General features: G+C 35.3%; 1 protein-coding gene across 5 annotated transcripts; it reads left to right on the forward strand.

The window, feature by feature from the left end:
• The first annotated feature begins 297 nt into the window (after window positions 1-297).
• LOC148657344 (uncharacterized) lies at window positions 298-9,085 on the forward strand. Of its 5 annotated transcripts, none has more exons than XM_088643459.1 (9): window positions 298-478; window positions 1,088-1,258; window positions 2,185-2,400; window positions 2,972-3,175; window positions 3,794-4,006; window positions 4,247-4,450; window positions 4,753-4,929; window positions 8,121-8,239; window positions 8,926-9,085. In XM_088643459.1, exons 2-8 carry the CDS (start codon window positions 1,109-1,111, stop codon window positions 8,235-8,237), a joined length of 1,281 nt encoding a protein of 426 aa, XP_088499585.1. In that variant the 5' UTR covers window positions 298-478; window positions 1,088-1,108; the 3' UTR covers window positions 8,238-8,239; window positions 8,926-9,085. The 5 variants fall into 5 exon arrangements, with proteins under 5 accessions (XP_088499585.1, XP_088499587.1, XP_088499586.1 ...); XM_088643461.1 differs by having other exon boundaries at window positions 4,316-4,450; XM_088643460.1 differs by having other exon boundaries at window positions 1,091-1,258.
• Window positions 9,086-11,395: the final 2,310 nt, after the last annotated feature.

Here is an 11,395-nt window from a genome sequence, read left to right on the forward strand (position 1 = left end):
TAAAAATACTTAAATGTCAAAAGAACACGTTATATCGCATATCGCTGTGTCCAAAGAACTGTTCTCTTAGGAAATAGGTGTGTTTTTGTCGAACATCTTTCTGTGTACAAAGAACTATGTTTCCTTTCAGAAATGGGTGTGTTTTTGTCGAACATATGTCCGTGTACGAATACTATGTTTTCTTTCAGAAATAGAAGTGTGTTTTTGTCGGTGCTTGTCGCGTCTCCAGTGTCTCGGTCTGAGCTGCTGACCCAGCCGGCGCGCGGACCCTTCACGTGCTCTGGGGCTCCACATTGGCAGCTCGAGACTCGGCCGTTGGGCCGCACGTTTCACAGTTCAGCTGTCAATGAGGCCTTTCGTCACCACGACGATATACTGCACAAAAATGATGGCGTACAATGATTATTAAGATTATAGGAAGAAGGAGGAATGAGATATTGAGTATATGTCAGAAAAAAGAAAATCAATTTAGTCCCTGGTGATGTGGTTCATTTATTATATTATGATGTATCATATTAACAGCCTGTTTTTTTTTCAGGGAGTAAAGAAATGAAATAACAATTGTACCATTTATAGCCACCTGAAACGTTCTTGTAAGATATCATTTGCTGGACAAGATAATATTCCAGCTATTTCAATTGATTAGCATATCAGCAGGTGATAAATTGATGTGTGTGAATAATAACAAACAGTAATAATACATAATGATAATAAACAGAAGAAATTGTATAGTTTTCCCTGCTTTCTCTGGTTTATTTGTACGTGCTCCTGAAGAAGGCTCCACAGCCAAAACGTGTTTATTTTCTTCTGTTTTCAGCATGGAATGAACCTTTACTTGTTCCAATAATTTGTATTGGTGATTTAGGGTGCAGTTGGTCAAATCTCAATTCATGCAGTATACTACAGAAGTGTTTGGCAGCCTACTGTCTTGTAAGGCAAAAGCACAAAATGGAAAAGTGAAACTTCTGTATTGTGTGATAAGCTATTGTAACTATTGGACTGCTGGAACATTTACGATTTCAGAGGACTATACAGCTTTGTGTAACTGGTATCTTGCTGAAAATTTACCTTTAATTTTTGTTTTCAGTAGCTGACATAAACCACAAAAATGAATACACCTAAACAGCAATTTCACAGCTTGTGGAAGGAAAGTGAAATGTCACAACAACAAAAAGGCTACGTTCAAGAAGAAATGGTCAAGAAGCATGAGCTAGATACATTGAGCACTTTGGAACAAGACTGTCAAAAGCAAAATGAGGTATGTTTTATTATGATGTATCTTTTAGGGCTTCGCGGACTAACACTGTTAAAACACCAACATTACTGACTGAAATATGGAAGCTACAACACACAATAGTTTATTTCTGTCCTATTCACAGATCTGATGTTATTCTGAATTCAAGCGGCTGAAATATCCTATCCTAGTTGCATCTGTGTTGTGGAAAAGGGTGGCAGCCGAATTAAAGATAGTCACTTGTTCTCTCAATTGATTGTTTAATTCTTGATATCTGTTTTTGTATGGAAATCTGTCAGAGGCAGTATAGTAGCATTTCTTTAAAACCTGGTAGTTTGCAACTGTGCTGTTAACTTGTCTACCAGTACTAACTGTGCTGTGGAGATAATGGATACTGGAGCTAACAGTGTGGAAAAATTGCAGTCTTCTTGACTAATTCTATACTGAAGCAAAGGACCCGTATTTTCAAGAAGTCAATTATTCAATTTTTTAGTTCTTTCCTGAGGCCAACACCAAGAAATGGACATTTGCTGAGAAGATATCCAGCTTGAAAGAGGAAATAATCTCTGTCTCTTCTCTAAAGCAGAAGCATGAGGTGTCTGCTGGGGAGAAACAGACACTGTCTGTCTTTTCCTGCCTAGAGGAATCTAACATGCAGTTACAGGTGTCTGTTCTGTTACTCTGTGTGACATATTTCTGTAATTCATTCTTCCATTTCTCTTGACATCACAAAATCTACTCCACTCTTTCCCAGACCCAGGATAACTCCTAGCTTATAACAAGAACAATTCAGCCTTGCTATACCAAATTAGGTCAGTTTCACATTTCACATAAAATAATCAAATGAACATTATTTAATATTTATTTAGTATTTATGTAAGTGGTTAGAATTGTGACTTAAATTTTACAGTCTACCATTGTAATCTGAACAGATGCATTTTTTTTATCAGGGATATTTTCATAGATTTCAACTGCTGATTGACCAGATCAAAAACTGCACAGATAACATGGTTTCTCTGCTCAGTGAGGTCACAGACTCACAGAACCAAAATATGGGCCAGCTTCTATCCTCGCTGCCTCAGGATCAGAGCAGATCCCTGCTAGAACTCATTTCAGACATTACTTATAAGAATACAGAGCTAATTCATTTACTAAGGCAACAAGGGGTAAGTAGATTTTTTTAAAACATGCATATGCAGATACTCAAATATCTGCATACAGTAGATTCTGACTTGTCCAGACACCTGGGCCATATTTAAGGTTTGTGCTTTAAATATAATGATTCAATTGCATATGAACACATATTTGAAGTTTCTTCATTATTTTAAAAGCATAAGAATAAAATGCTACTTTTCTTAAGAAAAGTTGATTGCCAAAGGTAGAATATTGCCATATTAGTATGAAACTAAGATTAAAAATTTGTTCCAGACACCCACAGAAATATTTTTTCCTAAATGTCTGTTTTCACACCAGAATGCACTTCATTATAATTTTCATCCATCTGTATCTTTGTTTCTTAGTGAGCTTGCAGTAATTCACTGGGTTCGTTTTATTTCTTTAAAAATCCTCATATTTCCTCTGCTTAAGACTGTAGAAAATTACAATTTCTTTCCAGCTGTGTGTGTGAATATACAGGTTTTTTTAGTAAAGGATACTATATACTAAACTAGCTGTTTTTAAAGGAGAGCTCAACTGAAAGCTGTGCTCTAACATTTGCACACATTTTGTCATTGTCAGCTTGCATACACTGGTATTGCCAAAATGCACAAAGAACACTTTGAAATAGCTCAAGAGAATGACATCATCTGTCTTGAAGAGAGGGAGCTTCATGACCTGCTAGTCCAGAGGATATTGCAAGTTTCAAGCACAGGCTTTTTAAAGACTAACCTGCAGGAGAAGAGACTGATTGAGGTGCTGAAAAAGAGGGGCATACAGCAACAGGTAGACTGTCATTGCACATCAATTTTTTATGTAAAAAGCATATAAAATAAGTGGGGGAATCAGTGTGCACTCTGTCTTTGCTCTGTAAATCCAACAGGCAATTTAATAATGCACTCTCTGCAGGCATTTTAATAATCACATCACACAGAGTTGAGAGTTGATAGAGCTGTTTTTGTCCTCCAAGATTCCTGACTTCAATGAACTAATTTAGCTCGTTAATTCAATTAATTCACCTTCAGTCATTTTCCAGGACATATGGCAGGACACCAAAATTCTTATCGTGAGTGTATATAACAATGAAGATCAAAATTTTAAGTAATGGAGATCTCTTAAAATATGTGTTTTATCCTGTCCTGTTATAGGCTTTTCCTAAACAATCTGCAAAATACATTACTTTTTTTGCACATTTCTTTAAAAATATTCCGCCTAAAGTTTTTCTCTGCGTAAATCTGACACCTCTTCATGTACTATTATTGAGCTTGGATTAGATTAAATTTGTAAGGAGCACATTAGGTCAAGTCATATTGTACATGAGGCTGGGGTGGATTCATCTTAGAATTGTACCATATAATGTACTGTACGAATACATATGCATACATTTATATTTATCTTTTTAAGGAAATGAATCAGATTTTGGCTGAGCTTGAAGAAAAGATTGCTAACCATACTTCCAGTTGGCAGCAGGAACATCTAATTCAGGAAGAAATAAAGGGTAAACTGACTATGATGTGTGCTGCCCCACCTGTCTATTTCACACAGCTGGAAAGAATACTGCAGCATGAGAAAGCCAGAATTCATCAGCAGGTTGAACAAGCATTACAGATATCTGAGGTACAGTATATATTTCTGACTTTAAGCACTATTTTCAGAAGGTCAGGGGTTTTCAGTGTAAAATACACTTTAGTTCTGGTTTTCTTTTTAATATTACCTTTATTTAGTTAACCCTGTTTCACAATAAGTAATGCTTATTTTTCACAACCTAGGTTTCTAGTTTGATTGTCATAATTTGAAAATAGTTTAGTACTATAATGTTGCCGTAAATTAACCCTTAATAGAATCTAATGGTTTTAGGACCTGAAAACAAGGTATTATGATTTGAGGGAAAAATTGCAAGCTTTCATAGTCAAATCAACAGAACAGCTGAAGGAAGAGAGGAAAACAAGCCAACTTCTGATGAAACAACTGGACAGTAGTCCTTCCAAGACAGAGGCTAATTTGGTGCAAGAGAATCAGAGGCTGACTGAAAGTGTAGCAGGGAGAGAAAGAGAAAAAAAGGTACTGTATTAACATAAGAAGATTTTACTTTTGATTAGCATGCACGGTTATCTATAGAGAATATTCTTGTTTTTATGTTTCTATTAATCTATCTTACAGTAGCAGAATGTCTTTGTTAGCAATGTTTTTTTGGTATTGAATGAATATAACACATTTGAGAGATCTCTCATTGTCATTGAACTCAAAAATCCCCATACAGCCCAGTTTAGTTCTCATCAACAACATAAAATAATTGAATCCCTTCAACGTTGATATTTTCTTCATGGTTTCAGTGGCTTAACTTCTATTTTGTGATTTGGCAGCTAATGCAGATAAAAATTAAGGAGCTTGAGAGTGCCTTGGTTGGTGCAGAAGACAGGGTTTCAGATTATAAGAAGGTCTCAATTAGGATACACAGAGAGATGCAGTTGCTTTTGACCCACATTAAAGAAAAAGAGAAATCTATTAAAACCTTGAAAAAAGAGCTGCAAGATCTGGAGGTATGTTCTTTAACAGAAAGCTTGTTTTGCAAAATAAATTCAAAAAGTTAATTTACTATTACACATTCCATAGGCGTACAGGTATCTGCTGTTTATGGCTTGTCTCCACCTGTGATTTGATTGCCTTCTTCTGTGGCATCTCCCAGCATCCAGACTACACAGCACATACTAACAACTGAAAAGTACACTGTGCTAAAAGGTCAGATAATACGTAAAGGAGGCTTTAATGCCACTCCCAGGAAACAATGTCACTATAACATTATCTTGCACACTTCCTCCTTCAAATTACATGAGTCAACACACGAGTGTGATGTGCTGTTCATCCATTGTGACATGTCAAGAATTTCAACCACAAAAAAGTCAGTCAGCTGGACTTTGTTTACTTTGGAAATCCTGGAGAATGACATTATCATAGTAGCAAGTAATAGGTTTATTCCATGCTGAAAAGAGAAGAAAGAAAACACAATGTTTTGGCTGTGAAGCCTTCTTCGGGCTCTACCAGTTCCCGAAAGCTCTTCTTGAAACCCGAAGAAGGTTCCACAGCCAAAATGTTGTGTTTTCTTTTTTCTCTTTTCAGCATGGAATAAACCTATTACTTGTTCCTTTGCAGCCTATGCATGCTGACAAAGCTACCCACCTGAACTAACATTATCATAGTAGTCTTATTATACACAATATGATGTTTCTTTCTCTCTAAAGATTTATGAGTACATTGTAAAATCTTGGCTGTACAATCATTTAAATATTTTTCTGTAATTTATCAAAAGAATCAACTACTAGATCTGTTGTCCCTACATAGTTAACTGACTTTTCAAGGAATCTGATTGTCAGCAGGATTTGAAGCTATTGGTGGTTATCATTTTCTCTATTTCTCTTCCTGTTACTTTTGAATATCTCCTATAAAATGTGTTATACAAGGGATCAGGACTGAAATGGCTCAACCATTTAGCAGAGGCTGAGCTATATGATCATGGGCCTGTGTTTGAGTTATGTCACTAGCCAGCTGTGAATAGGATTTCCCAAACTGTGGTGCACGATTGACTGACTGCCTTGGCACTGCCACTGGTAATGTTGTGGAATTAATGGCCAGGGTTCAATCAGCTTACAGCAACTCTTGCAGCCTCCCATGTGTGTGCAGACATACAGTGTTTGATACAAGGATGGAGTGTTTGTCACTGAGGGACGTGCTTCTCCTCCTTACAAGAACCTCCTGTATAGGGCTGTTTGCCTCTGCCATGTCAAAAGTTAAATGACTTAAAAGAGAGAGGGTCGAAGGATTCTGCCTACACCTCCTCATTCCCCCTTTGTGTGGTAGCTACAGAGTGTTCAAATTCAAGAAGAAATAACCTGTGGGAAATGTAAGAGAGCATTTGAGGTGGAAACAGAGAGTGCCATTTTTCCCTAATAGACCTGAGAGAAGACACCATGTTTGGAAACATTATGCTGGGTTGAATGGGATTTGTAACTGATATCGCCCATTTACTGGTTCCTGATTTTCAGAGCTTATTTTGGTATTTTACATTAAATATAAGCAACTGGACTACTGCAGAAGAAGAAAAAAAAAACTTATTTGAGAATGTTTAATATACCATCATTGCCACATGTGTCTGTTCATCAGGAAATGATCACCTCCTAAGAGATATTGAGATGGAACTACTTGTCAGCAAGTTGAGGAGAGACTGTTTTAAGTTCTGTTTGCAGGAACTGTTGGAAACAGTACTCTTGGACTTTAGACATTAGACCTTGGTGTATATATGAATTTTTAAAATATACATGTACAGTTTTAAAATGGTAAATTAAGCACTGATTTCTAAAGAAACCATACAATGTTATTCTAAACAGTGGCACTGATTTTAACTAATTACATAAATATCTATAATTGCTTATGAAACGTAGGTTATGGCTTAATATATATGGTATATGGTACCTCAGTTTCTATTCTGTTACTCAATGGGATATTTTTTCAAATTAGGTTTTGTTTTTGCCCTTTTGATTTTACAATTTCTGCAATATTATATGCATAGTAATGAAGCCAAACATTGTTTAATGCTAGTGATAGTTAATGTATTAGTACAGAGATTTTCAAACTGGGGGAGCACCATCAAGAGAGCCCTGACAAAGTTAGTTTAGAGGTGCGAAGCCTTGTACAGTATTTTAATCAAATACAAATACACTATCTACTAAACAAAAGTGCTGCTACACCATGACTGTGTGGTGGCACAAGAAAAAGCCCTCTTTTCTTTTCAGCAAGGTATAAACCTTTACTTGTTCCTTTGCAGCCTACACATGCTGACACAGCTACTTACTTGAACTTAGATACTTTATGCTTATGTTACTGTAGCTATGCTCTTTTTTATTGTAAGGTGGATGCTTCTAATCACTAAGTAAAGATAAACAATAGAAAATACAAACCTCCTTACATAGTCTTTTTACTTTTTGAGACGAAATGGCCTACCCTAAAAGATAAAAAAAAAAAATGAATTGATATGACAATAATAAAAAACAGCTACTCACCTCACAAAGAACTCACAGAGAATGCAGTGTCCTAATAAGTATCTAACCATGCAAAACCTCATACAACTCGTGAGAACTTTGTGCTTCCAGCTCCCTTAACTGGCTTCCTATTTCTGTTTCCAATACAAATGTCCCATCCTTGTCTATTGCTTTCTCCGTAGCTCTAATCCCTTATACCTCCAATGCCTTGTTTCTCCCTTAGACATTCTCTTGCTCCCTCCAACCTTCCTCTTCTGACTCTTTTTACTCTCTCTCTTCTGAGGTTCATTCCTTCTCCAATGTTGCCCCTGAATTCACTTGCCTAGAGAGATCATAACTGCTATATACAATCCTTAACTACTTACTTTCTGGTGTCTTCTCAATACTCAGATGCTTTGACAGCTCCTGTGACAGTGCTCAGTTTTGTCCTTTACATGTTCTGCTAGTGCTTGTTTTCTGTCATTGTTTCCAAATAACTGCACTAAGACTACACCAGATTTTGTTAAAAATTGTTTAGACACTTTGTCAGAAATAAAAAAGTATAAAATTGAGATCTTTGGAAAAACAGGAATACTTATCCTACAATTAACATTTTGTATTTTGTTGTCTATTTGAATCATACCTGTCAGTACCAAGAATTTTGAAGGATAGGGATATTTTCATGTTTAAATTATATACTTATTTTTTAATTCTTTCAGACAGAGGCCGAGAAAAGAGCAGATTCAAACAAACAAGAGCTGGAAGAACTGAGAATGAGAGTGGCAATGATGGAACTGGAGAACTCTCAGCTGATGAACCAACAAAACCAACAGTAGAGGTGTTATTGTGGAGTTTAGCATATGACGTTCTTAATAGAGAAACAAGTAATAGGTTTATTCCATGCTGAAAAGAGAAGAAAGAAAACACAACTTTTCGGCTGTGGAGCCTTCTTCGGGTGTAACTAAACACCTCTTACACCCGAAGACGGCTCCACAGCTGAAATGTTGTGTTTTCTTTCTTCCCTTTTCAGTTTGGAATAAACCTATTACTTGTTCCTTTGCAGCCTGCGCATGCTGATGCAGCTACCCACCTAGTTCTTAATAGAGGATTGTTACCAACATTCTTTATTTGAATATTGTCTTGACAGTTAAAAGTTGTTTGCACTGTTAAAGTTGAAACAGCTGAAAGGCTATGTTTATAGGGTTGTATGTATTATTGTATGTAGAGTTGAGGACAATAGTTTATTGGGTATATCACAGTATGTTAATCACATCTTTATAGTGGCAGTAGTGCAGAATGTTCCAAATGAAGGCAGGGGGATCCTATGTAAATATGTTCCTCGTGTGAACTTTACAACTGTTTTGTAAGAAACTCTGCTTTCGAGTAGATGTTCACGGTGATCATAATGTTTAGTTTGGCACCACTTACCAGTTAAGATGGAAACAGACCATTCAAATTTCAACAAGGTTTGCCAGTTACCTCATAGGTTTCAGCAGCTTTTGATGTGATTTCCTTATTTTGCAGATTCCAGCAGCTGAGATCAGTGCTCAAAGGAATGGATTCAACATTGTTAAACAGGGTGCTTACTGAGGAAGGATTTTTTTGGCATCTTAAGAAGTTACAGTTATTTCTCTCAGGCACTTCAATCATTTCACTTACCTATCATAAATGTTATTTGATTTAAGATTCTGTTTACCTGTGTATATTTTCACATTCCAAAGTGGTTTAGGATTATTAATGTGAAAGTCTGTGTCTCTTCTCGAGAATACCACTGTGTTCATTGATTCTGATCTCTAAGCTCCCTCCTCCTTACACAATCGATAATTTGACTTTTGAGAGGGGGATTTCTGGGACTGTTGTCCCAGAATTACAGTACATTCCATGATTCATTAAGAGAGTTGAACAAAAGTTTAAAAAAATAGTGAGCTCCACACTCAGTGTTCAATTCATATTTGGTATTACCAACTTTTCTTCTGAAAGGAATGTAATTCAAAATATTTGTTTATTTAGTACATAGATTTGTTTATGACTAAGTAATAATTTACTTAGCTTAATGTAATTGCAGTATGTACTGTATATAATAAGGTATGCCTTTCTCCTGTTCCTATTTTTTTTTTGCATGAGAATATACTGTATATTTACAGACATTTATTATTATTAATAGTGTTATTTACTTAATTTGCTGGATAGCATTGGGTAGGAAAGGCTTGTCAGGAGCATACAATCCCAAAGAAAACTATACATATCTTTATTTTTGTGTAATTATAATCACACAAAATGTCAGAATTTCAAAACAGTACCTAAGTAGTCATTACTTATCATCTCCATTGTTATTATTCAAGGAAGAGGGGATTTGTATCATGTTAGAGCTCATGACAATTAGTGATGTACTGTGGGCAGTGCTGAAAGCAAGCCTGGAGTGTACAGTATTTGACAGGAGATGCTTATCTGAACATAAATACTTTAAAATTTGAAAAAATAAACAAGAACATTTACTTATACATCAAATAAAGCTTCCTACTATGTTTCCAAACTGAGCTGTACAATTTATTTATTTTTTCAGATTGACTAGAAACCTGATAGCTGAGAGGGCTTTTTTGTTGAATCAATCATTTAGTTTTAGTATGTGTAGTGTTTCATAAAATCATTTGTAAAAAACAGGTAAAAACAGCCTTGTTTTCTGAAATTTTTTTCAGAGTATTCTATATGTTAATTTGCTTAATTTTGGCAAAAGCTGACACACATTCTGGTTCATGTCTTTGGACTTAAATATTGCATTTAAATATGAAATGTAACTCCTTTTTTAGTATTGAGGCATAAGGACTCTGGATGCTGCAGTTCATTATCTCTTTTTTAGAGCTCACCTGCCTTTTTAGTGGCTATTCCTAAAGCAAAGAACATAGCTTTCTCTGGTTTTAAGGGTTTATGTCTTTCTTAGTAACTATCAAACCAAAAATTCTGCCTTTTCCTTACTTGGTTAATGTTTTTTTTTATATGAAGAAAGTAATTAATTGTTTTACTGGTTAAATGTCTATCAAATCTGTGCAATCTATTAGGCATTTCTATATATTACTGTATAAACATATAATAAGGGTGATTGGTTATGTATGAGGCACGATTCCCCTAATCTGATACTGTATATTTAACAGATGCTGAATCCCATAAAGCATCACATTTAGGGAGTTTAGTTCAATCATTGCACAAAAATGTACACCTTGTTTTAATGCAGATAATATTACAGACAACGAAAGACAGGAGGTGTCCATTGAAGTCTAGGGAGTTACTTCTTTTTTGAAGAAGTGTTTCCAAAGCTTTACATTAATGGCAGATTGTATTGAAAAGTTACAAACGTTATGGCTGGGAACATTTAATATAACTTTAGCTAATTGGCAGACCCTTTCTCATTTGTCTTTTGCAACAACGTGAATAGTTTGTTTATCCAAAGTACAAAAATACAATGCACTGTACAAATAATAAAAATACACGAGTTGTATAAATCAGTCTATAATAATTACAATATAATTGCTAACAATAATATTATTTATGATAATGATAATGACCTACTTACTCTCACCTGAATAACTTGTGTCTTCTGTAGTCGTTATTGCCAACGGGTAATCGAGACAGTTTCAGATTCTATAACAGTATACAATTTATCTCACACAAATTTTAAAAACTGAATGTTTTACTGGAATTTCCCTTAATTTAATAACTGAGTGAATTAACTTAATTTAATAACTTATTTGTCGTACGCACACAATGCGTAAATTTGTAAGTGGCATTTTACGAGCAGAACTAAGCCCTTTCGGCGTTACAACCATTCTTAATTTTTCTTCAGGGCTTAATTATGTTTTTTTCCCTCACACTGTTATTGTTATTTTCACAATGCATTAGTGACAGAGAATCATTGTAACAAAGTAGCTTCAAGAATGAACTTTTCCATTTGTCAGGGGAATCCGATTTCCTGCTGTAGAGTGTAAAACACCAAAGGGAA

The sequence above is a fragment of the Lepisosteus platostomus genome, chromosome 8 (genome assembly GCF_059453375.1).
Source record: "Lepisosteus platostomus isolate fLepPlt1 chromosome 8, fLepPlt1.hap1, whole genome shotgun sequence".
Taxonomy (NCBI): Eukaryota; Metazoa; Chordata; class Actinopteri; order Semionotiformes; family Lepisosteidae; genus Lepisosteus; species Lepisosteus platostomus.